This window comes from Anguilla rostrata, chromosome 7, assembly GCF_018555375.3.
Source record: "Anguilla rostrata isolate EN2019 chromosome 7, ASM1855537v3, whole genome shotgun sequence".
In the NCBI taxonomy this organism is placed as follows: Eukaryota; Metazoa; Chordata; class Actinopteri; order Anguilliformes; family Anguillidae; genus Anguilla; species Anguilla rostrata.
The window spans coordinates 54962938-54988582 of record NC_057939.1 but is presented as its reverse complement, the minus strand read 5'-3'; the positions used below and the strand labels follow the sequence as shown (position 1 = coordinate 54988582).

The window sequence follows — 25645 nt, the reverse complement described above, 5'->3', positions numbered from 1 at the left end:
GTTTATTTATATTTTAATTATTCCAGTTTTAGTGCATGTGTCCAAAGTCCAAAGCAACTTGTACAGCAAGGTTGTGGCTCCAGAAGTTGTACGTTGAATTTTTTTTTTTTTTTTGGTTGTTTCACAGTGCATTGTTTTTATGTCAATTAAACTTGCTCTGAAGAAGGTCTTTTTGACCGAAAGCTCAGCTAATTAAACTAGATTTGGAATATACTCAGTGTGCCAAGTTCTTCCTTTATTAATGTCAATTAAACTTAAAAGCGTATTTCAAACATAAATGGTGCACAAATTAATGAATGACCCTTATACAATAAATATTAAGTAAAGTATTTAAAAACTGTTAAATTTCTATTTGTAGCCTATGTATCATTCTGGTCAAAAAGGTTTCAATGGCCTCTACACTGCAGTATAAGGATCTTTCACACCTCACCCCTTCGGCTATCTCCATCATCGCAAGTAAACTTGCACGGAGGATCGTTCCGCATTCAAAATTCACCAGAAAAATGTATTTTCATGCCAGAGCACATTACAAAGTTGTCATTCAGTTCAGTGATACACAAATACACAACATATGAGGACTGATACCATATCACATGCAAATGGTTATTGATGCAGCCGTGTCTTCCTTTAACCCTCCTATTATGTTTGGGGTCAATTTGACCGCATTCAATGTTTACTGTCTCTAAAAATAACTTTATGGGGAAAACATGGCAAACATGAAATTAACTGAAAAAAATATTTTCAATGTCCTGTACACATGTTGTGCGCATCTGTGTTGTTGGGGTAATTTGACCCCAATCTCTATTGTTATATAAAACCATCATTTTTATCTTGTTTTTGTTGTGTTGTCTGAGGGTACTTTCACATTAATTTGTGTGTGTGTATGTGAGAGAGAGCATGCGTGTGTGTGTGTGTGTGCGTGTGCATGTGTGTGAGGAGAAATGTCCGAGATCTTGATCATTCTGAACTGGGGGCGGGGGCAACTTATAATAAGGCTGCACACACAGCCCTCTAAACCATTTCTCTTTGCATTTGTGCCTCAACTAAAGATTTTGAAAATGACCTCCAGACAGAGGCGTGTATTTTCTGCCACTGAGGTTCTGTCACAGATCTTGGAGGGTTAAAGTGATTTAGATGAGGATATGTCTGAGACTGAGGATAATGTTGAGGAGGACCCTGACTATGTGGCATCCTCCTCTGATGATGAGAATGACGCCTTTGAGATACCACATTCTGACCCTCCTTTTGTTTCTCAACCACCAATAAACCGTCCTGTCATCTCTCAACCACCAAGAAACCTTCCTGTGGCCTTTCAACCACCAATAAACTCTCCTGTCATCTCTCAACCACCAAGAACTGACATGTTCACTTCCAAAAATGGAGAACTACTATGGTCCGGATCCCCAGTTGAAAGACAGGGTAGATTTAGTGCTGCTAATGTCATCAAAATGGTTCCAGGCCCCACCAGATATGCTAGGAGTCATGTACAAGACATAAAGTCTGCATTTGAACTCTTCATAGCACCATCAATGCAAAAGGATATTCTTGAAATGACAAACTTAGAGGGGAGGCGTGTGTATGGTGACAATTGGAAAGAGCTGGATGTGATCCACTAGCAATCCTATATTGGGTTGCTTATTTTGGCAGGAGTGTACAAGTCAAAAGGTGAAGCAACCGCAAGCCTTTGGAATGTTCACATTGGTAGGGCCATTTTTCCAGCCACAATGTCTCTGGAGGCATTTCATGTTTTCTCCCACATTATACACTTTGATGACAGGGAAACAAGGCAGGGTCGACAGGAGCGTGACAAACTTGCACCAATCTTGTCTGAATGAAGAACTGATACCCACGGGTACCTAGTTGAGCTGGTATGTTCATTTTTTATCAAAACTCAATTCTGGTGATTCATTTACTTTTTATTGGTGTTTCTTCATTATTGAATAACTGTCATATATTACTTATTGATGTTCTGAAGTGTTTTCTGAACCTAAACATTTGAAATGTTTGACATTGACCCCAAACATAAAATGTTACTATGCTTGATAATAAAAGGTGTGTTTCTTTCCAAATGTTATTTTTCTTTTTTAATGAGCACTTAATACCAACATAAAGCCCTGCAAACACCAAAACATAGTTTGTTTTCCATTTTAGGTCAATGAATGGGATTGTACAGTCATTTGCATATTTCGTAATAGTCATACAAAATCAATACTTGATGTATAAGAGGAGGATGGGGAGAGTCGTGTTTTATTTACTGGGCTATTAAGATGGTCAGTAGAAAGGCCTGAAGTAGCTGAGAGAGAAACTTTGGTAACACTTTAACTACTGTAACTATTATTTTTTGCAGGTTTATATTGCTGGGGTCAAATTGACCCCAAACGTAAAAGTTCTTAGTTAATTTGAACATAATAGGAGGGTTAAGGCTGCAGTAGGATCTACGAGAGTGCAGGGCACTGTAGGTGAGATTTGTTTGCTTTGTAAGATCGATACATTTATGATATGTTACACAAAATGCCACACCATCACAGCCAGCAGACTTGCTATAGGGTACTGGGTCCAATAGAGTACATCGCATTTTGAGGTTAAATAAGTCCGCAACAGTTCTGAGGCAGAAATCGGTTGTTAACATGCGACCATAGACTGTACAAAAAATTCGATACTAAATATGCGACAACACCAGGTACACAGTATACAGTCTATGGTACAAGGGCTAGCTATGGAAGCCGATTCGTCACAAAATCGGAAAAGTGTAAAAACACATGTATTACTGCACAAAGTAATTACCGCCATTAAAAAGATTAATTATTCAAATTTACACAGCTAACTTTACTATTAATATTTTTTTCCAAATCAACTACTAACGAAAGTGCCTCGTGCAATCACTGGCGAAGGACTGTGTGTTTGCATTCGATGCAGTCGGCTCAGATTAATGTTAAGGTTTGGGGGGGTAAGGAAAAGCAATGGAAGGGAACAGGGACGAAGCAGAAAAATGTATCAAAATAGCAACGGACGCACTCGCAGCAGGGGATAAAGATAAGGCAGTGAAATTTCTTAATAAAGCGGAAAAACTGTATCCGACGAATAAAGCGAGAGGTAAGCCAGCTATGCTAGCTAGTGAGCTAGCGCTGTTAACCAAAACGGCTGTAAGCATTAGCTTACGACGTGTAGCTTTGTGGTTAGCCAGATAGTTAACCGATGCGTGTTTATTTACACAAGGCATCGGGAAGAAATATTGTAGCACGCTATCAGCAAAGTGGGGATAGTGCTAAATGAACTGCATGTTATTGTCTCACTGTAGCTAGCTGGTTGACTAGCTTACCTCGCTAGCTAACTAGATGTGTGGTAAGAATATTATTAGTCTAGTCTAGCTAGTAGTAATAGACTTGTTGGCTAGCTGTCTGACTGGCTATTAGCATGTGGGCCAATTTTTATCATATGTGTACAACTAAACTAAATTAATTAACCATCTAGACTGATGGGTAGATAGCGTGTTGACAAGGAAATTACCGTCACTATTTGTCAAATGAGTAACATATCCGTTTTGCTAACGTACTGACATGTCAAGATTTTGCTGTTATGCTACTAGCTAGTTTGCCTGCGTTAGCTAACGGTGCCTCCTAACTGCCATTGTAGCTAAAGCCTAATCAAGCGGAATAAACGCTGTTCAGCCGGGGCTGTATTTTTGGTCTGTTTGTTTATTTATTTATTGCATGGCGTGCTGGTCTAAGCTTCAAATGTTCGTGAGCTAGCTGGAGAAACGATGCATGACCAGACCAGGTTTAGCATCATGGGAGTAGCTAGCTATTTCACTTGATTGGAATGGCTTTGTAAGAATCACGGGGCAGTGTTCTTAAACCGAAAGATGGGGAGTGGGTCAAGTCGAACTGGGCAGGGTTGATGCCTTGGGAATCAGTTGAAGAGGCAGAAAATCACTAGCTAGCATTGGGACGCATTGGTTTAACTATGACACGATTGCCTGAAACGTAACAGAGCTAAGTCACCATCGTTGACTTCCGTTTGGTCTTCTGTCCGTTTTTTTTAAACAAGGGAACTCTATCTCACGATCATTTGAATCGTCTCGTATGGATGTAGCTGATTGGAAATTGGACATATAGACTACGATGTTGAATATTCCAAGCATGGACAGTAGATCCTCTATGGACATATGCAACTAATTTACTCCAACAAGGGGATTTTGGCAGTTAATTAGCCAAATCCTGCAAATGGTTTATTTTTGCCCTTAGATGTTAGGCCTATGTTTTTAAAAAAGAGAGTTAAATTGTATATATATGTTCATTTCATCAAGTGTTTTGACAAATGGGATTAGAGCTCTCTGGGGTGCACTGGGAAATGCATCAAAGCAGCAGTTGCTGGTGTGCATGTGGCACGACCCCACTGTGGCTGTCTCTCTCACTCACAGGGCTCTGTGCAGTGACAGAGGCCTGGTCCCTCTGCTGAAAGACCCTGCAGGCCAGACATGCCAGCAGTGTCTGCTGATCTAATCCCTTACTGCCACGTCTGCACAGTGTGGGTCAGCATCATGTTCCGGTTCTGGTGTTATCTCAGGAAAAAAAGAATAAAAAACTGATACATTCCAGTTAGACCTGATTGTTTTACAATTCTAATTCCGATCTGTCTCATTGCCATAACCATATTCATTGCACTCACTGGTTTTTGGGTAATGTAGTTTTCTTCCATAGCTTGTGCACTGTTAAACATGGGGTGCTGAACTCTGCACTGCATTTCCCAGCGGCCTCGGCGCGACCTTACGTTGCATTGGGATCTGAGTCTCACGCCGCTGTGTGTGTCCTGGTTTCAGTGCTGCTGGACGCGCTGATGAGGAACGGGAGCGCCGCAGGGAACGGGGCCTACTGCCGGAGGCGGGAAGACCGCTCCGAGGGCAGCCAATCACAGCCGGAGCGGGACAGCCAGGGAACGGGAGGAGGAGAGGCAGCCAAGAGCTTCAGCAAGGAGCAGGTGGAGGGGGTGCAGAGGTGCGTGTGACGCCGAGTCGTTCATTCCTAACCCCTCTCGCCTCTTCCTGCGCTCGGTCTTAGCACAGGGGTCCCTCGTTCATTTTTACTGTCAAGAGTGGGGATATTTTGTGTTTTTCTCTTAGAAGCCAGAATCATTTTTTTAAAAAGCTGCTTTTGGCATTTGCTGTGGCTGAACTAATGCACCCAGTGTCAGAGGAGTTTTGGGTTCATATCTTTACTCTCTTTTTTTTATTTGACCCATATTTTCTCCCAGTCTGCAATGTCTAAATTGTGTGTGCATGTGTGTGTTGTGTGTCTGTCTGTGTGAGTGAGTGAGTGTGTGTTTGTGCTCATCTCTGAAACAGTTTTTAGTCAAATGGAACACAGTTGGTTAAATGGTGAACAGTGTGGTCCACAGGCATGGCCGCCTGCTACCCACATGATAATGCTTCTTTTTTTTTGCTAGAATTTGCAGCAATTTAATAGTTAATTAATATTACCTCAGTTTGATAAATACATATTCTATGCACCTGCATAAACTCTAAATGTACATGTCAGGTATGGTGTATAGTGTATATGCAGTTTATAGCACTGAAATCCGGAGGCAGCTGCTGTTTCAGGCGTGTGTTTGCACTGTATCGGAATGAGCACCTGTATCCTCAGCAGGTTCTCGTTCACACGCACAGTTGTCACGATGACCTGTTTTCTCGGCTCATGGATCCAGGATGTGGCCCTGACCAGCTCAACTTGCACAGCGCTGATCGGAGATCCTTTGTTCTGTGTAAAATGAAAAATTAGTAATTGGAACTCAGGTGGCTAAGTGTGTGCTTATGCTTTATCTGCAGTGAGTGATTTATTTCATTGTGACTCTGTGTTGCTTCGGTTTAGGATTAAGAAGTGCAAGGACTACTATGAAGTGTTGGGTGTCGATAAAGAGGCCAATGAGGACGAGCTGAAGAAGGCCTACAGGAAGCTGGCTCTCAAGTTTCACCCTGACAAGAACCACGCTCCTGGGGCGACAGAGGCCTTCAAAAGTAATGAAGCCTCCTGCAGCAGTGCAGTGCCTTTCTCCACCACTAGGGTGCAGTAAAACACCCCAGTGGGCCGAAGTTAAACGTCTTATAGATGTATAAGGTATAGACATGGTATGGTGTACAGGTTGATGCGCGGTGCTTACATATATTGTACACATAGATCTCGACCAGTCTAGAAGTGCTCACGAAAATACTTCTGCTTATAACTATAATGGTTACAATAAAGAAAATAAATTTGCTAAAAAAAAATGGACAAGGGAAGTATTTATACGGTGCAGTGTGTTGCTGTTTGTAGAATAGCCCTTTAAAAAGATGACCGCAAACTACCGTATACAATATATGAAGCACTATGAGCCGGCTTATGTGGTTTGAGTGCTGAGCTTTGGGGGGGGGGGGGGAGGGGGATCGAGGCGGGGGGTGGGGGGGTGGGAAGGCATTTTTGGCGGCAGCTGAGGCGTGTACTGCGTTCCACCCCTGCAGAGATCGGTAACGCCTACGCCGTGCTCAGCAACGCGGAGAAGAGGAAGCAGTACGACCTGACGGGAGGAGAGGACCCTGTCGCCCCCGGTCACGGTCACGGAGGGTTCGACTACCACCGAGGGTTCGAGGCGGACATCACGCCCGAGGACCTGTTCAACATGTTCTTCGGGGGCGGCTTCCCTTCAAGTATGTCCGCCTTTTACTAATCTTTTTTTTTCCCAGGGGCCACTTGTGGTTTAAAAAAAAAAAAAAAGCTCCTAAGCTGAAAAATGTAGGAGCACACTAATGCATTCCACTTAGCAGGTGGGCTCCAAAATGAGTTCTGCAGTTAGCACATGTCAGTTTCTGAGCTTGCTCCTTATAGTTGTATTAACAGTGTTTCTAATAAAGCGCATATATGTGTTGTCCCTTTGTAGAAGGACAATCCTTGCTAATTATAAATTGGTCCTCAAAGGCCATCTTATAAATAGAAATCACAAAGGAATTGTTAATATAAGGAAGCTCAGCTGAAGTAGGGAGATTTGAGGCGAGAGCTGAATTGGGGACATTCACATTTCAGTTCAAATGTGTTCGCCATATTCAGTAGAAACTGAATGAGAACTGGGGTGAACAGAGCTTAAAAGACAAGATATAAACAGTTAAAAGAATCTACAATACTGGCATTAATGGTAATGCAGGCATTGTGTTTGGGATGGTAATGCAGGCAGTGTCTGAGGCATTGTGTTTGGGATGGTAATGTGTCCAGTATCTGAGGCATTGTGTTTGGGATGGTAATGTGTCCAGTATCTGAGGCATTGTGTTTGGGATGGTAATGCAGGCAGTGTCTGAGGCATTGTGTTTGGGATGGTAATGTGTCCAGTATCTGAGGCATTGTGTTTGGGATGGTAATGTGTCCAGTATCTGAGGCATTGTGTTTGGGATGGTAATGTGTCCAGTATCTGAGGCATTGTGTTTGGGATGGTAATGTGTCCAGTATCTGAGGCATTGTGTTTGGGATGGTAATGCAGGCAGTATCTGAGGCATTGTGTTTGGGATGGTAATGTGTCCAGTATCTGAGGCATTGTGTTTGGGATGGTAATGCAGGCAGTATCTGAGGCATTGTGTTTGGGATGGTAATGCAGGCAGTATCTGAGGCCTTGTGTTTGGGATAGTAATGCAGGCAGTGTCTGAGGCATTGTTTTTGGGATGGTAATGCAGGCAGTATCTGAGGCATTGTGTTTGGGATGGTAATGTGTCCAGTATCTGAGGCATTGTGTTTGGGATGGTAATGCAGGCAGTATCTGAGGCATTGTGTTTGGGATGGTAATGCAGGCAGTATCTGAGGCATTGTGTTTGGGATGGTAATGCAGGCAGTATGTGAGGCATTGTGTTTGGGATGGTAATGCAGGCAGTATGTGAGGCATTGTGTTTGGGATGGTAATGTGTCCAGTATCTGAGGCATTGTGTTTGGGATGGTAATGTGTCCAGTATCTGAGGCATTGTGTTTGGGATGGTAATGCAGGCAGTATCTGAGGCATTGTGTTTGGGATGGTAATGTGTCCAGTATCTGAGGCATTGTGTTTGGATGGTAATGCAGGCAGTATCTGAGCATTGTGTTTGGGATGGTAATGCAGGCAGTATCTGAGGCATTGTGTTTGGGATGGTAATGCAGGCAGTATCTGAGGCATTGTGTTTGGGATGGTAATGCAGGCAGTATCTGAGGCATTGTGTTTGGGATGGTAATGCAGGCAGTATCTGAGGCCTTGTGTTTGGGATGGTAATGTGTCCAGTATCTGAGGCATTGTGTTTGGGATGGTAATGCAGGCAGTATCTGAGGCATTGTGTTTGAGATGGTAATGTGTCCAGTATCTGAGGCGCATTAAGCGCTGATGGCGGGATTAATGCTCCGTGTTTCTAATCCTTTCCGCAGCGGCTGCGCACACGTACAGCAATGGCCGAACGCACCACAGCCAGCAGCACCCCAGCCAGAGCCGCCGCGAAAGGCGGCAGGAGAGAGATGTACGTAGCGTCGCTAACTGCCCGCGCGTAGCGCCGCTAACCGCTCACACACAGCGCTGCTAACCGCCGGCACGTAGCGCCGCTAACCGCTCACACACAGCGCTGCTAACCGCCGGCACGTAGCGCCACTAACCGCTCACACACAGTGCCGCTAACCACCTGCGCGTAGCGCCGCTAACCGCTCACACACAGCGCCGCCAACCGCTCATACGTAGCGCTGCTAACCGCTCACACATACCGCTGCTAACCACTCACACACAGTGCTGCCAACCGCTCATACGTAGCGCTGCTAACTGGCCGCGCGTAGCGCCGCTAACCATGCACACACAGCGCTGCTAACCGCTCATACGTAGCACCGCTAACTGCTCATACGTAGCACCGCTAACCTCTCACATGTGACCGCGCGGGTTCGGTCACACAGTCTGACTGTGGTGCTCTTTTTTTCTTTTCGTTCCAGGGTGGCTTCTCCATGTTCATCCAGCTCATGCCCATCTTGGTGATGATCCTGGTGTCCATTTTGAGCCACATGATGGTGTCCACGCCTCCCTACAGCCTCTACCCACGATCGTACGTTCCAGCGCCTGGCAGCCCCGCCTGTTAAACGGTAGAAGTGCTCAGTCCTAGGGCACTTTTTACTGGAGTAGCAACGCTCTGTACCCTCACTTTTGTGTTTACTTCCTGTCCTCTGTACGGTCATGTTTGTGTTTACTTCCTGTCCTCTGTACGGTCATGTTTGTGTTTACTTCCTGTCCTCTGTACGGTGTCATGTTTGTGTTTACTTCCTGTCCTCTGTACGGTCATGTTTGTGTTTACTTCCTGTCCTCTGTATGGTCACTTCTGTGTTTACCCCGTGTCCACTGGAGGATTTCTTTTTTTGTTTACTTCCTGTCCAGGTCCACGGGACAGAACATCAAACGACAGACGGAGAACCTTCACGTCAATTATTACGTCGCCAGGGAGTTCAAGTCAGAGTACAAGGGGTCAGAGCTGAAGAAAATTGAGAAGGAAGTGGAAGAGGACTACATCGCTAATGTCAGAAATAACTGCTGGAAAGAGAGACAAACAAGTAAGTTTGCAACCGGTTTTTAAAATTTTTTAATTTTCGTAACTGTTATTAGCTATGCAAAATGTATTATACTGAACAGCGTCCGCTTGTGTTTGTAACTTAATCTCCTCAAGCACTCTGGGATTTAAAACGGTCTGGCGCTGGGATTAACTTCCTGTCTGTGTCCCGTACTCCTTCCCTCTCCACCCGCAGAAACGGAGCTGACCTACGCCGCCCGGGTGTACAGGGACGAGCGCCTGCGCAGGAAGGCGGAGCTTATGAACATGGAGAACTGCAAGGAGCTGGACAGACTGAACAGCCTGTATCGAGGAGGATGAGCCGCCCTTCCTCCCGGCTTTTACAGCGTAAATATATATATATAGAAAGCCCATAGGTATACTTTTTTTAAAAGAATGATTAATATGAACATAGATATGAAGAGAAACGTGAAACAGGCCTTACGGCGGAAGGCCCTCCCTCTGGCTCCTGACTCATCGTCGTTCACATAAAGGAAAAAAAAGAAGAAGAAGCTAGCTTAAGAGAAACTGTGAACAGCACCTTCCCTCTCTGTTGCGTGGAGAAGCGTGTTTTTTTTTCGGGAGAAACGCTCACGTGAAGACTGTTGGCTCTCCGCGGACGTGTCTTTTGAATCTTCCGGTTTGCGGGTTTCGGTTACTTTGCCTGACTTAACATTTATTATTCTTATTATTATTATAATTATTTTGTTTCTTCCTAACACGTGGTTTTGGGGTTTCATTTGGGGTGCGCACCCCACAGCCTGGAGGGGATTTCGAGCGGCGCTTTCTCTCTCGTAGCGTCGCGGAGAAGCGCGCGTTCCGGAAGCTTCCAATGCTGCTCGCCGACACGCAACCGTGAAGGAAACGATACAGCGGTCGGAGTTTGGGCCGCCTTTTTGGCCAGAGACAGTGCACTGAATCGCACAGAGCGTTCATGTCTAACCGTTTAATTCACTGAGTCGTGTACAAAATTATGATTTTTTTTTTTTTAGTATCTGAGGTTATTATGGAGAATAATTGTGGTAATTATGCAGATATTTAGAAAACAATGCATCTTCGTCGACAGAAAAGAATATTCGAATAAAGTTTAACTTATTACTGTAATATGTTTGGTTTTTGTTATGCTTAATCTGAAATGTGGTTTCTGTGTCCATACGTCTGAACTCTTGAATGTCAAGTAAATCTGTCTTGTGTCGTTCCGTCACAACAAACAATGTCTGTTTCATTTCAGTCTCCCAGTGTTCCAAAGGGTCATTACTCCCAGTCTGGTTTCCTTTGTTTCACCTTCTCATTCTTTTCATCGCTTTTATGGTACAACCAGTCCTCATGCCTGAAGCTCCTTCAGCTAGCTCAGGGCTGCCCAACCCTGTCCCTGGAGATCTACTGTCCTTTAGGGTTTTCACTCCTACCCTAACACAGCACACCTCACTCAACAGCTAGAGCAGGGCTGCCCAGCCCTGTCCCTGGAGATCTAGTGTCCTGAAGGTTTTCACTTCAACCCTAATTTGGCCCACCTGTCTTTACTAATTAGCTGCTCTACCAACTTGTGCTTTCACTTCCTGTGCTGTATGTACTATAAGGCAAATATTTCCAGTTTTTAACGAAATCAGTTACAAGCTGGTCGGTGAAATAAGTTGGGTTCTGTTTGTTAAGAGTGGAAACCCGAGTCCTTCTGTGTAAAATAACTGCAGTTTCACTGACTGCGAAGGGCAATGAGCTGAACTGGTGAGTGTCTGAAACAGCCGACATCCCTTGCCTACTGTTGAGTATGCAGCTTGTCCGCAACTTGTATACTCAACAGTAGGCAAGTATGCCATTTTGGACCCGGCCCTGCGTTGTGTTAAAATAAAGCAGAACCACGGAATTATGGTAGAGCTTCCACACGTTCTCAGCAACATTAACCAATCAAGCGATTGTGTTTGACAAAAACCAGCGTACACGGCGAGCCTCCAGGATCGAGGTTGGGAAGCGCTGGGCTAACGTGTTATCCAGGTGACCCGACCTGGGGCCTTACCTGTAATAAGCACCAGGTAGAGTCAGGGGCCACTCAGGAGGCTGGTCTGTGGTTAACTCAAGGGCTCCTGATTGGAAACTGATGACACAGCAGTCTCTGTTTGTCACTCAGAGGTGCAGAGAGATGAATCTTGCATGAACTGTGGTATCCTGACGACACTGGCATTTTTCAGTGCATTACTCCCACGGCTGTCAGTACTGAAGCAGCTCGGCATGTTGCAATACAGTTAATGGTTAATAAAGTGAAAATACAAACAAAACTGCCAAAAGGACGTCTAAAGGCTGAACAATGGGTGAAAACCGCTCTTGATTGTGTGGTATTGAAGTGATTATTGAGTACTTAAGAAAAGCTAATACCATATCTCTCAAATACTCTTGAGTAATTGTAATTGTGTTTCTACCATAATAACTATATATCTGTATATCACGTACACTGTATGACCAATAGCATCTGGACAACGCTTAGTCTGGGGCCGTTTTTCATGGTTTGGGCTAGGCCCTTAAGCTCCAGTGAAGGCAAATCTCAATGTTACAGCATACAATCACATTATAGACAATTCTGTGCTTCCCCAACAGTTTGGGGAAGGCCCTATCCTGTTTCAGCATGACAGTGCCGCTGGGCACACAGCGAGGTCCATATAGAAATGGTTTTGTCAAAAATGGTGTGGAAAAACTTGACTGGCCTGCACAGAGCCCTGACCCCCAACCCCACCAACAACTTCAGGATCAAATGGAAAGCCAACCGCGAGCCAGGCCTAATCGCCCAATCAGTGCCCGACCTCACTAATGCTCTTCTGGCTGAATGGAAGCAAATCCCTGCAGCAATGCACCAACATCTAGTATAAAGCCTTCCCAGAGTGGAGGTAGTTATAACAGTAAAGGATGGACCAACTCCATATTAATGCTCATAGTTTTGGATGAGATGTTCGATGTCAGGTGTCCACATTCTTTTGACCATGCAGCTTATGTAGGACTGCATCTTGCACCATTATTGAGGCTTAACTGGAATAAATTAACTGGAATTATTTTACTATAGATTTAGACATATTGTAGATTTAGGGTTATTTTTAACAGAAGTATTGGGGCGACCGTGGTATGAAGGTCCTCACAGAGATGTCGAATTTAATCCACGAATATTTATCTTTGTTTTTGCAGTTCTCCTAGCGGCATCATTCTTGCATGGTAGGTTCAGTTCATCCTCCCCCGCTTGTTTTTTCTCTTTATCTTATGCAATGCAATGAGATTACGGGAAGCAGAAGCAGCCTTTTCAGATACGCGGTAGGTTTTTGGAGTCTGCGTTGGCCGGGATGTCAGTGTTCTGTATTGACTGCAGCTAATCATTAATCGCATTACAGCGCATTTGTACACGGGCAGCTTTCGGACGAGTGTCAGTGTACTACGGATTCGCAATGGAGGCGGTTGCGTATTATTACCTGTTTAGTGCATTGCTCATTGGAAGCGGAGTTGCGGTAAATATACGCCTTGCACTTCACCGATGTGAGATGTAGCATTTTATATTTTTATTAGTTGTTCGTGACGAATTATATGAATATTACTGCACATATTCAAGCAGGGTTTTGGTTGGTACATTTTTATTTTATTTTTTTATAAAGATCGAAATAACACGGTGTTTGAACTCTCCGCTGTAAGTAAGATTCAGTCGTAGCTTTTTCATTGGCTCTAAGCGGGCATTTGGGGTCATTCGCTCTGTCAGTTCTATTTTCTAGATGATGAGCAAATAATTTATTTGGCCTTTGCCTTTGCACTATGTCCTCCCGTCCTGTGAATGTGTTATTAAATCATGGCAGTGTCATTACAGGTAGCCTACGTGTTCTAAAGAGGTTGTTATTGCAGTGAAATACATACTGGTAAAATAATATGACAGTGGTGATTAGAGTCACCCAGCGGAATGTTGACCGTGGAGTGCAAGGCTCATACCCGCTATGTTTACTCAACGCTGGAGATCGAGCTGAGAGGAAAGCAGGGCTTGCAGCACGTGGAACAGTTTGGCTCAGCCTCAGCGCCCCTCTCTCCCCTCCCCTCCCCTTCGCGCCGTTTGCTGCTGACGCATCGAGTGGCAGGTCTTTTGCTGGAGTGGGCGGGTCTTTTTACAGGCAAAGGGAAAGCTGGTGTGTTTCTAATTCGTTCAGACTAGGGGTATTGCTCCCTCCCCCAGAAAGTGATCCCCGCTCATTCCTGCCCTACACAGGAAAGCCCGCCGGATGAAGATAGCCCTCAACGCGGTGAAGTAAGTACAGCCAATGTCTCTACAGTTGCCACGGTTACGGCTCCCGCAGTTGCCACGGTTACCACGGCTCCCGCGGTTGCCACAGATCCTCCGGCCCCAGAGGACCCGTTCCTGAGCTCAGGGCACTGTCTGAAGGAGCGCTTCACGCAGCTGTCTTGCCAGAAGGCGTTCTGTCCGCCCTGGATGCGATGCATTGGCGGCACCTGCACGTGTAAGCTTCCTTACATGTGCCACAAGGGGGCGCCAGTGTGCAGCAACAACAAGCGGAGCTACGTCTCCTTCTGCCAGGTGAAGGCAGTGGAATGCCTCCGACAGACCACCGCATTCTCTCACCTTGGCCACGATTGCAAAGGTAAAGAGCGCAGTTTGCCCCCTCCCACGGGCACCTTGGCGCTGAATTTGTCCGCACGGCTCGTCTTTTGCAGCCACTGAGAAACGCCACTCTGCCATCTCGCGCGTTTGCTGCAGGTGATTCGTTCGAGACGATCCTGAGAGAGGGCGATGTGGTGGCGGTGCAGGTTCCCCAGAACGGGACTGTCCTCATCTGCGGGGAGGGGTGGAACGTGCTGGCAGCCAACGTCGTGTGCAGACACAAAAAAAATCAGCGCATGTAGGTCTTTGCGGTCTGATCTCACGCCGTTTCGTACACATCTGTGTCCCGCTTCCACCACATTCACTTCGCCTCAGGCAGCGTCGCGTGGTGAAAGAAACGCATTCACGTTCTCTTAAAAAAAAACATCTCCAGTGTTGGTGAGAGAGCGAATGATGTGATACAGTAAAGTTTAACACACGGATAACTGGAAAAGTGGAAAAAATGTAGAAAAAAACTGAAACTCTACCATGCAGAAGCACGCACTGTTTTATCATCAAGATTTCTGCCCATTAAACACCAAAGTTATTCTTCAGAGTGCGGGCCCCCTGTAGAAGATAAAAGCAGTGTGTGGTATCTCTGGAATTGCAGGAAGTAACGTAACATTCTTGCGTCACAGGGGTGCAGAAAAGGCCACGACTCTCCAGTACGGCCAGATCAGGAGTCTTGCGGAGGACTGGCCAGGAGAGTGTGTCAGCATGCAGTGCACAGGGCTGGAGGGCTCCCTGGCTGAGTGCACTCTAGGTCCCCGCAGACAGCTGGAGGAAGACTCCATGGTTGCAACTGCCACCTGTTACGAGCACACAAGAGGTGTTTGTTTCTTCTTCTTCTTCTTCTTTGCTTTGCTACACTTTGTTTAAATGTGATTTAAGTGATGCCGGTGACCGGTGAAGCCACGCACCTCAGACAGGGGACCAAGCGATGCCTCGTGGAGACTCTCTCACAGAGGAACCCATTTTCTCCACAGTCTGCTCCAGGTCAGAGTTCACCTGTGTCAACGGGAAGTGCATCGCCCTGAACAGCACCTGCGACAGCCTCAACGACTGCGGTGACAACAGTGATGAGATGTGCTGCAGAGGTGAGGACGCTCTGGCCAGCTCTGCTCTTTCGAAAGCCCGCTCCCGGTGAAAAACAAATATGTACGTTCACACGTAAACCTGAATTGGGCTTTCGGATGCCATGATAGGCCATTTGCGTGACATACGACGGCCATTTTGTGCTCATCTCTCATCCACCATGTTGGTGAGGGAATTATTGAGACAATTATTCTGGAGGATGGGAATGATTAGGAGGCATGTTGGAGGACACTTCCCAGTAAACATTGTGAATAGTCGCTGAAACACAGTCTAGGCATTCAGGTGAAAACTGGGCTACGTTTGGTTGAAAAGTGAAAGCTTTCTAGCTAACTAGGCTATACGCAGGCTACATCTGGGTAAAACCCGAGCTATATTGGGGCTGGCCTAGTTGGTTTATGTCAAAACATCTCTCAACCTAGATTTCCACCCCTCTGGACATATATAACCCTGCCTACCGCTGATATCTCCTAATTGATAGATTGCAGAAGTGGATTTCACTGCAAAACTGATGTCTGCATACCCCAGGATGCCAAAATGGACGGAATTGTTGACTGTTTAGGAGGCGAGGATGAAATAACTGGTAAATGAGAGCTTAATCTGCATTTTGTTTTCTCTATTTCTATCTCCTCTATTTTCTCTTCCATCAAGTAAATGAAAAAGTAATCATGCCACTGTCCATCTATTCATTACTTTCCTGCAAATTGTGAATCATAAGGTAGCACTAATTGGAATGTTGATCTCTAATTGGAGCAGTACTCTCATAGAGGCAGTATTCAGTCATAATCTTCCTTTTGTTCCTCTTCAGATACCAAACAGAAAGAAAAAGTCCTTTCACCCATAAAGCGGGGTAATTATGCTCTCACACACACACACACTCACTCAAATACATGTGCGCACGCACACACTCAAGTACATGTGTGCGCACACACACACACACACACACAAATACTTGTGCACACATACACAGACACACGTGCACACACACACACACACGTTATTCATTATCAGATGCATTTCATCAGACCGAAATGTTGAGTGCAATTAATTCTTTCTTTTCCTCGTCTCGTTTCAGAGATTAAAATTGCGCGGGAGAAAGTGGAGACGTTAGTTTGTGGGATAGCCAATAAAACTCTGCCTCTACCCAGTCCTGCAAAGCCACACAGACGGAAGCGTGTGGTTGGAGGAGAAGAAGCTGGCAGGGTGGCTACTCATTTTTCTTCATTTCGGTCAAAATTTTCTCTTAACTTTGATTCACAATTAAATGAGAACCTCTGATTATTCAAATCCACAAAAAAAGAAAAACATTTTAAGTTATTATTTTAAACTTTGTGATTGGCTCGTTAAGAACTACATCCATAGTACTACGCCATTCATTGCTGCATTCTTGGTTCTTGTTGGAATAGATCTGTGTTTGACTTTGCTAGAGAGGACTTCCAGCTCCCAATGGATTTTCCCCACAGCTTCTTAGAAAAATGTGTATTTTCTGGCCCTTTCCAGACCCAGTTCCCCTGGCAGGTAGCTATACAGGAAAGTGGCTCCATAGACTGTGGAGGAATCTACATCTCCAGCTGCTGGGTGCTGACTGCAGCCCACTGTGTCCGGTATGTGCGCTTTCAAACTCATCTCCAACAGAAAAGTGTAAAAAGGTCATACACTCCATTGGTTTGATTTTACAAATAATGCTTCTTGAATTATGTAATACCTGAAATGTGTGTGTGTGTGTGTGATCGATTTTTGGTTTTCCTTTGGAGGCCCAAGCCGGAAGCGTACCAAGTTAAGTTTTCCCTTTGGAGCAAGCTGACCAAACAGGACTCCACTGACCTTGCCCTAGTCGAAAAGGTCATCATTCATCCACAGTACAACCCCACCACCTATCAGAATGACATCGCCTTGTTGCAACTGGAAAAGCTGCCGTTTACCACGAAATGCCTCCACGACAACCCTGCTATTGGTCCGGCGTGTGTGCCCTGGTCCGAGTACCAGTTTCTGCCTGGCGACAGATGCACCATTTCTGGATGGGGTCGACAGGGCGGTATGTAACGGTCTCATCAGCTCAAATATTCAGAAAACGCATATGAATGATCTGGTCCACCATCAATAACTACGTATTTTTAAAAGAATAAATATCAATTGAAGTATTATAATAGCAATCATTTCTTTGGTGTGTGTGCTGGAGGTACATGATTGGCTTGGTAAAAGTTCCTGATCTTTCTAGTTGTTTCCTAGCTAAATATTTTTCTGTTTTATCTCCCCCACAGATGACCAGAAGACAGTTTCTCTTAGATGGGCAACCATAGAAATAATGGGCAACTGCTCAGGGATTTATGGATCTCGATATTTCCCTGGAATGGAGTGCGCAGGTATGAAATTTGGAGTGTTTTATTATTATTATTATTATTTTTAACGAATATGAGTGCATTGTAAAAGATGGCCAAGTCCGCGGATTTAGCATCCAGTCCAGGTCAAAGGGCATTTAACTGGGCGTCTATTGTTTTCCCAGGTTCGCTGGACGGAAGTGTGGACACCTGCCAGGGAGATTCCGGGGGCCCGCTGGTGTGCGAGGACGTCAGGGGGGTGGCGTACGTGTGGGGCATAGTCAGCTGGGGCGATAAGTGTGGCATTGCCGGGCACCCGGGTGTCTACACCAAAGTGGCTCACTACTTCGAGTGGATTAGCTCACACATCGGCAAGTCAACCATCAGCAGGTACAACGTGTAGCGCCACAGACAGAAGATCTGACGGAACACTGGGGTGTTCCTCATCGCTGTGAAGCTCGCGCGGCCTGGATGAGTTCACAGAGTTTCCTTAAAAACTGTCAGAATAGATACCGTGTCATATCCTTTAATCGCGATCTACACTACACTATCTCTGCAGCTTTAGTAATGTTACGTCGCTAGGTATATTCCACTGATAGCCTAAATAACATATCCATCAATGCATCTCAGGACTGACGGGAAGCAATAAAAGTTAAATTATTACGTAATAACAATTTGTGGGTTTTCTTCGGGAGTTGTCTCGGATTATACACCATAAACTGGTCTGTGGCTGTCAAGAGTGGTGCCAGACGCCACTTCCTCAAAAAAATGGAGGGAAAAATGTGAATCCAGACTTGAAAGGGAGAAGATACCGTGAAGATGGATCGACCGCCATTTTTCACCAGGTTCCTCCAGAGTGCCATATGCAGGTGAAGGTCACCATTCCGACCCAGTTCCACCCAGGACCGTAGATACCATTCAAAGAGCAGAGCTACTGGACCTTCACTACCTGCCATGGGCCCAGACAGACATCAACATATGCTGAAGTTAACTGCCCTGACACTGCAAAAGTGTCCCACTCACTACAATATTTTTTTTTAACTGCAGGTGATCCTTGCACCTGTTATCTCTCTATTCCAATACGTTTGGCTCAACTGAAAAAAACTGAAATGAAAGGATTATGAAATTAATTTTGCATTTGCATTTTCCACTTTGTGTTCTGTTTACTTACTGGCACCATGTGAAACTGTTAGCCCTGGTCAGTTATACCCAGGACATTATTGGGTTTTTAAAGTAAATTCAGGAATAAAATTTATGCAAAAATTCTCCGTATACAGTTAAATGCAATAGTATTGGGACAGTGACACATTTTTTGTTGTTTTGGCTCTGTACTGCAGCACATTGGATTTGAAATGAAACGATGAATATGAGGGGCATTTTTTTCCTTTCAGCTTTAATTTAAGGGCATTTACATCCATATCGGGCGAACCATGTAGGAATTACAGCCCTTGGTATACACAGTCTCACCATTTTAGGGTAGCAAAAGTAACTGGACAATTGGCGGCTCAACAGTTTACTGGCCTTTACTAATTATTTCTATTAGTAAAGTCATGTTTGCATGAAAGTAGATTATTGATGTGTATCGTTTTGAACGGACATTCTCAATTATTTTTCATCTTTTTATTACTATATTCAAGTAAAACCATATAGGCAGAAATATCCTATATCGCCAAAGGTATCTGGACTCCCTTGGTCTGGGGCTGTTTTTCAGGGTTTGGGTGGGGCCCCTTGGTTCCAGTAAACGCAAATCTTAATGCTACAGCATACAATCACATTTTGGACAATTCTGTTCTTGTCCAATAATTTGCGGAAGGCCCTTTCCTGTTTCAGCATAACAATGCCCACAATCTTAGTAAACCGCATCATCCTGACTCATATGTACTCACAGAAACTGTTTTTTTTTTATTTTGTTTTTAAAAACTGAACATCTCGATTTGTAACCTGAGACGACGCTAGTGTCCGGAAGTGAAACTTTACTGAACCACTGCTTGAGTGGCGTTTCTTGCACTGACCCTCAGCCAATCACGTCAATGGGCGTTGTTTTTCAAACATTTAGGTTGGTTAAATTTGCTCGATCGTCCAAGCGAGTTACATTGTGTCAGAATCGTTGTGTGATACGGAACTCTCATGGATACCTCAGGTGATCGTCCTCAGGGTAAGGCAGTTCGATTCAACATCATTCTGTCTTAACGTGAAGCCTAAACTAAACACATTTCTCTTAAATTGGGGCTGTACAAAACTGTACTTCCCATGTGTTCCTTTTTCAGCAGTTAGATTCTGCCTGGTTCGGTATCAATCAACGTTGGTTGGAGATCTTTCATGACTAGCTTGCTCCATTGTCTAACATAATAGCCATAAAAGTGCAGGTTACTACCGGTCGCATTGTCATCTAGATATTCAAGTGCTAACATTGAAAGCACCAAGAAAACCAATAAAAGGGTTATAGCTACGGAATACCAGGGTGTTGCTAAGCGAGAGCTCTAGCATAAAATCAGAACTGTGCTATAAATCAATGTGTTATTTCGTAGTTAATTTAAACTAAGTAGTAAGTTGCCTTCATAGAATCGTGAATGACAGTCATTCACGTTCGAAGGTGTTCTATAAGAGTATCGTGATTACGAACGACTTTTCCTAGCTAGCTAGCTAGCTTAACCTCCCATTTGGATAAATCCTTACCTCGACGACTGTTAAACCAAAGCCCATCTCATCGTATCCTCTTTACTGGGTAGCCTGAAACATATACTAAAAGAGTTGCTTTGCAAGTGGGTGTTGTGTCACGCTTAGTGCTATAATACAATAGACGAGAATGCAACGACCGGTTTTAAAGTACACAACCTATGGCTCGTTAGGAAGTTCAGTAAGTGAAGCGGAAATGGGAAATGTAGCCGCCGTGCGCCACACATTCAACGTGGAAATTCTGTAATTATCTGAGAATCCTTCAACGTTAATAACATATTCTTAGAAATGTTTAGACCGAACTACATTCATTGGAACGTCGTTGAGGATATGATCGCTTATTTCCAGAGACGTTTCCATGTTTCCCTATAGATTTATCTGTCATTACCACTGCTAATGTTAAGGAAATAAACTGTAATGAAGTATGAATTGTATACAATCGCAACAAATACAAAATGTACAAATAGTCTATGTCGTGACACACTGCTATGTCATTTTGAAATCATTTTCTTTTCTTTGAGCTGTTTAAATAAATATAATTCAGTTGTATCTTAACTTCTACAGGGAGGGTTGAACAAGATAGTAAACCCATAGGCCAGACAACAGGTAAGACTGCTTTTTCGTCTTCATTGACCCAAAGACGCAAATTTTCGAATAACGTGCGAACACGTTGAACTATGCATGAACTGTTTGACTGTTATTTTTTTTTTTTTTAAATAGTAGTAATAATGAACCGTTCTGATCTCCTTTACGCAAATCGCCGACCACACGGCACGCTCCATCCTTGCATGGAGGGGACAGAGACGTGTTATTGTTCTAACCTCAGAAATTCTCTGATTTCCTTCAATGCGTGTGTGGTTTTTCCTGTGCAACCAGCCGAATAAGGACAGGTTTACCCTCTTGTGCGACACTGGACAAGAATTCCCCAGTCGCTGTCACTTTAAATCGTTTTTCAATATAGTAGCATGATTAAACGCCATTGTCTAATAATTTAGGTTTACATTCTGTTTTATAACTACAATAATACAACTGTCAAATTCATAATTCTTCTTGCTGCATTGGTTGAATAGAAGTTCATAGTGTTAATGCACTAAATTTTGTAGGCTACTTATACCCTTACAAATGTACATCTTTTATTTTAGCCAAGTCTGGAAACATTACAGAAGTTGATGCCTCCAGTAGTGGGTAAGTTTTTTTTATTCTTTTTTTTTGTTTGTTTGTTTGTTAATGTCCCCTTTGGAGTCTGCATGCAATGAATGACTTTGTGTACAATGTAAATCTTGGCTCAGTTACGTGATAATTGTGATTTGTATTCTAGTACTAAGTAAGTTGTGCATGTCCCTGATCTAGGTCCAGTATTCTGAAACTACAGTGTAGCTGGTAGTGTAGCCTGAAGAAGCAGCCCGCCTCTAGTTCCACCTGATGGAGGAGGATAATGTGCCTCTTTTCTTAAGACATGACGACCTGGACCCCGCAGAGGAGTACGCCATGAATCACAACAGACGCGGCTTGGCTCTCATCTTCAATCAGGAGCGTTTCTTTTGGCAACTACGCATGCCCGAGCGCCACGGTACCAATTCCGATAGTTGGAATCTCGCCAAGAGGTACAGTACAGCTCTTCATTTCTGTGGTGTTATTAAACGAACACATAAAACCACTGTCAATACTCCCTTGAACAAAATTTATCTAGTTATGTTTAATTTTCGTGTACGCTGCGCAAATTCACAGGCCTCGTGGACACAAACGTCAGTACAGTAAACGCCATGCTCGCTTACTTTCTGTCGCTTGCTAGCCTGCAATGTTGATTTGGGGATTGGACATTTGGCATGTTTCTCATTGCTTTCATTGACTTACCCGATGCCCAACGTATTTGCGATTCACGAGAGACTTTTCCTGCCCGTTTGCTGTCACTCGCCAGCCGAAGGAGGGCAAGGCAGATCTCTGCAGTGAATCTGTACCTTTTTATGGTGGCTCCGAACATGGCGGCTTCTCGTGCACGTGCACGTGCAGCGTAGGGGAACGCTGATCACACGTGCCTGAATTGAGAGAGTGGCAGGATGAATTGAGCTACAGCAACAACTATAACAAAAAGTTCAAAGAATGTACGTTTGTTCTGTTCATGCCTCAGATTAAAGGAGCTGAATTTCGAAGTGAAGGCACATGACAATCTCAAAATGGCAGAAGTTTGTGATGTAATCACGGAAGGTAAACAATTATTATTGTCTATAATTTGTCTTGGGTCTGTTCTGTTTATGTAAATGGCTCACTATAATGACCGTTTATTATAGAATTATGTTTATTATAGAATTACGTGTGATGTGCGAGTGTGCATGCACTTTGAAAAGTTGTCTTCTCTACCAAAAGAGTTTTGATTTATTTGTGAAGTAAAATGGATTTAGCTATTGTGCGTTGGTTCCGTTATTCGCATAAACACCTGTGCTTCACAGCTGCAAACGCCAACCACACTGACGCTGACTGCTTCGTCTGTGTGTTCTTGAGCCACGGCGAGAACGATCACATCTACGCCTACGACGGCAAGTTCAGCATCCAGGAAATCGCCGCGCTGTTCAAGGGAGACAAGTGCAAGAGTCTGGTGGGAAAACCCAAAATCTTCATTTTCCAGGTGACTGACTGTCGCTCCTGCCAGTTTTACTCATTTCATTTTTTGCTCGATCCGCTCTCGTTCAGACGTCGGTAAGCGGTAAAGTGTCGTTCTCCGCGGTTTAAACAGGCGTGCCGCGGTGAAGAACACGACGTTGCGGTCACGCCCATGGACGTGGTGGACAACGAGGTGAAGACTAACGAGGTGGTGGTGGACGCGGGGGTGGTCTGCACCCTGCCCGCCGGGGCGGACTTCCTCATGTGCTACTCGGTGGCGGAAGGTGAGCCGCGCAGGAACAGCACCATAGAGCGCGTACAGGAAGTATAGTTCAGTGTACAGCACCATAGAGCATGTACAGGAAGTAGAGTTCAGTGAACAGCACTGTGCTGAGAGAAACTTTCAGCACTGGAAAAACGGGCCACAGGACCCACCAAAAAAACTGGGGTAAATATTAGAATAATTAGAAGATTAATTATTTCAAGGGTTTGTTACTGTATTTTCTGCTCACTGTTGAGACTATGGACAGAATTTTCTTTCGATGGTTTCTGTAACCACCTCCCAGGTCAAGGCGACTTGTTTTCTTTTAAGTTATTTTCTGTGTTATCAGGAGGCTAGAGTGATATTTGATGTCCTTAGGTGAAAAGGGACATTTCCTTAAAAAATTATTTCATAGCAATTAGCAAATAAAAGCCAAGTGTTCTGCATAGTTTACATCATGACATCATACCCGGTAAAAAGACAAATTGGTATCAACCAGTTCAGCGATCCAAAGGCCGTACTTTTTAAAAGGACAGAATGTGGTGTATTGTGCTTGGTAATGCACCAATGATGAGAACATCTCTGCCATGTTTGCAAAATATACTATAAACTTCGCCCCGTTTATCTGATAAAGAGACCTGCAGTTAGACTTGCCCTTTCTCTCTCTCTCTCTCTCTCTCTCTCTTTCCACCAGGGTACTACTCTCACAGGGAGACCATCAACGGCTCGTGGTACATCCAGGACCTCTGCCAGCTTCTGCACAAGTTCGGGGGGAAGCTGGAGTTCACGGAGCTGCTGACGCTGGTCAACAGGAAGGTGTCCATGCGGAGGGTGGGTCGGAGCGCCGACCCCAGCGCCATCGGCAAAAAGCAGGTGCCCTGCTTCTCCTCCATGCTCACCAAGAAACTCTACTTCAGACCCAAGGTCTGACCTCTGTACCCAGCAAGTGGCTAAAAAACGAATAAGTTTTTAAAAATCCTCAGGGTTTTTTTTACAACAAAAAAAAAACAAGGTGCACATACAATTAGAATAAATCTGATTTGTTTCCTTTTACTTGAGATTCCATGGTGGTGGTGGTGGTGGTTTATGTAATTTAGGGGTGTGGTTTTGTAGCAATACTGTCATTAAAGAACCTGCAGGGAGATCGAACTGGGGTAAATGAGATTTCAGTTGTTTATCTTGAAGATGCTTTCAATTTATATGAAATTAACTTTCCTCTTAAGCTTTATGTGATCAAGTCTGAGTTTGTTTCACGAAAAAGGGAATTTCCGTATTTGGGTAGTTTGTTATGCTCTGAGACATTCACATGATGAATCTGTCTTAATGTGTGATTTTAAAAATGAATCATTGATAAAGCCATGGAGAGTCAATCTGTAGGACTGTAGAATATTTACTTTAATTCAAATGCTGGAATCCTGTGAATCGCCTGTCACCTAATCCAAAATGGCATTTTAACCTACAAGATGTCTAAATTGATTTCAATTTTAAGAATTTTAAAAAAATTACTTTTATCTTGGAGTCCTACTTGTCATCACCCTATCCAGTGTCCTATTGGAAATTGGGCTTTAAGTGTGAATTAGAAATGGGCTCTAAATATGAAAGCCAAAATCTAACTTGTGTATCTACCTGTACCTTCACACAACATCACCTCCCCTGAGATTGTAGCTCTTACAATTGTAGCTATCTGTTTGCAGCATCAGATAATCATAACTAAATGATTAAGCTGACAAGCTGTTTTACATGAACACGGTCTAAACGTGAAATTTTATTGTGAAAGCCTGTTTAGCTCCATTTTGTTAGGAAGTTCAGTAAGTGAAGCGGAAATGGGAACCAGCCAAAATTCGGTAAAGACCTTTAGTAGTTACTAGTCCGTTCGGTCAACATAAACCGCTGCAAATTGCATAAAAATAGTTAAACAAACTTAATAAACTGACAAGGCCGTGTCTGTTATGAATTAATTGCTGTAGGTGCAGAATTGCAGATTTATTAGTGACTGTCTTAACTGCCTGTTGAATGTTCATAACCTATACAAACTTGATTCAAACTCTTGAACACAACTGCAAATAGACTGGTTAATATGCATGTCATTTTTGTATTGTTTAGGGATGGAATTTGTACTTTTTTTATACGTATAAATAAGCACACTATCTGTTTGAGAGACCTATTTTAAAAGTACAACAGCCTTTTGAAATCCTGTCTGGTTAATAATCTGTAAGACGTGCAATAAAATGAAAATGACGTGTCATTTGCTCCAGTTTCATTTTTGATGTACAGGTTGTAAAAGACTTGGAATTATAGGTAATGTCTAGAATCTGCTGATATTTCCTGTTAACATGATCTTTGCTCTTATTATGCAAAAACTCATTACACAAACTACACACTGTATTGGCTGTTCCTGAAGTAAACTGCAGTCTTAAACGCACCTATGATCTCACACATCTACGGTCTCACACATCCTACCACTCAGACGCCTCTTCATGGATTACTGATCCAACATTATTATTCAACACTCCATTTATTCCTCCTGTTCCCAGTAA

At 43.9% G+C, this 25645-nt stretch overlaps 3 protein-coding genes and 1 long non-coding RNA gene across 4 annotated transcripts; 3 read left to right on the top strand and 1 right to left on the bottom strand.

The window, feature by feature from the left end:
* The first annotated feature begins 2868 nt into the window (after positions 1 to 2868).
* On the top strand, positions 2869 to 10654 carry LOC135260096 (dnaJ homolog subfamily B member 14-like). Its single transcript, XM_064345272.1, has 8 exons — positions 2869 to 3093; positions 4820 to 4994; positions 5865 to 6010; positions 6491 to 6676; positions 8400 to 8488; positions 8946 to 9055; positions 9382 to 9554; positions 9747 to 10654. The coding sequence occupies exons 1-8, from the start codon at positions 2961 to 2963 to the stop codon at positions 9869 to 9871; spliced, it is 1137 nt and encodes a 378-aa protein (XP_064201342.1). The 5' UTR covers positions 2869 to 2960; the 3' UTR covers positions 9872 to 10654.
* LOC135260100 (uncharacterized) lies at positions 4954 to 22356 on the bottom strand. The gene is made up of 3 exons (XR_010331468.1): positions 22103 to 22356; positions 5628 to 5753; positions 4954 to 5082 (listed from the first exon to the last, which is right to left on the bottom strand). It is a non-coding gene; the product is annotated as an uncharacterized LOC135260100 (long non-coding RNA).
* On the top strand, positions 12889 to 18246 carry cfi (complement factor I). The gene is made up of 12 exons (XM_064345271.1): positions 12889 to 13032; positions 13773 to 14163; positions 14280 to 14421; positions 14801 to 14991; positions 15149 to 15259; positions 15736 to 15837; positions 16063 to 16104; positions 16330 to 16457; positions 16755 to 16858; positions 17009 to 17289; positions 17516 to 17617; positions 17758 to 18246. The coding sequence occupies exons 1-12, from the start codon at positions 12973 to 12975 to the stop codon at positions 17973 to 17975; spliced, it is 1872 nt and encodes a 623-aa protein (XP_064201341.1). The 5' UTR covers positions 12889 to 12972; the 3' UTR covers positions 17976 to 18246.
* LOC135260098 (caspase-6-like) lies at positions 19612 to 25353 on the top strand. Its single transcript, XM_064345275.1, has 8 exons — positions 19612 to 19727; positions 20813 to 20854; positions 21391 to 21433; positions 21703 to 21852; positions 22377 to 22453; positions 22696 to 22871; positions 22980 to 23130; positions 23803 to 25353. The coding sequence occupies exons 1-8, from the start codon at positions 19700 to 19702 to the stop codon at positions 24036 to 24038; spliced, it is 903 nt and encodes a 300-aa protein (XP_064201345.1). The 5' UTR covers positions 19612 to 19699; the 3' UTR covers positions 24039 to 25353.
* The last annotated feature ends 292 nt before the right edge of the window (positions 25354 to 25645 follow it).

Coding starts and splice junctions, on each gene's coding strand:
- LOC135260096 (XM_064345272.1), top strand. CDS start 2,961: ATGGAAGGGAACAGGGACGAAGCAGAAAAATGTATCAAAATAGCAACG. Junction 3,094..4,819: donor TCCGACGAATAAAGCGAGAG/GTAAGCCAGCTA, acceptor TCCTGGTTTCAG/TGCTGCTGGACGCGCTGATG. Junction 4,995..5,864: donor CAGGTGGAGGGGGTGCAGAG/GTGCGTGTGACG, acceptor GCTTCGGTTTAG/GATTAAGAAGTGCAAGGACT.
- cfi (XM_064345271.1), top strand. CDS start 12,973: ATGGAGGCGGTTGCGTATTATTACCTGTTTAGTGCATTGCTCATTGGA. Junction 15,260..15,735: donor TGATGAGATGTGCTGCAGAG/GTGAGGACGCTC, acceptor CCTAATTGATAG/ATTGCAGAAGTGGATTTCAC. Junction 16,859..17,008: donor ACTGCAGCCCACTGTGTCCG/GTATGTGCGCTT, acceptor TTTCCTTTGGAG/GCCCAAGCCGGAAGCGTACC.
- LOC135260098 (XM_064345275.1), top strand. CDS start 19,700: ATGGATACCTCAGGTGATCGTCCTCAGG. Junction 22,454..22,695: donor TTGTGATGTAATCACGGAAG/GTAAACAATTAT, acceptor TGTGCTTCACAG/CTGCAAACGCCAACCACACT. Junction 22,872..22,979: donor CCAAAATCTTCATTTTCCAG/GTGACTGACTGT, acceptor CGGTTTAAACAG/GCGTGCCGCGGTGAAGAACA.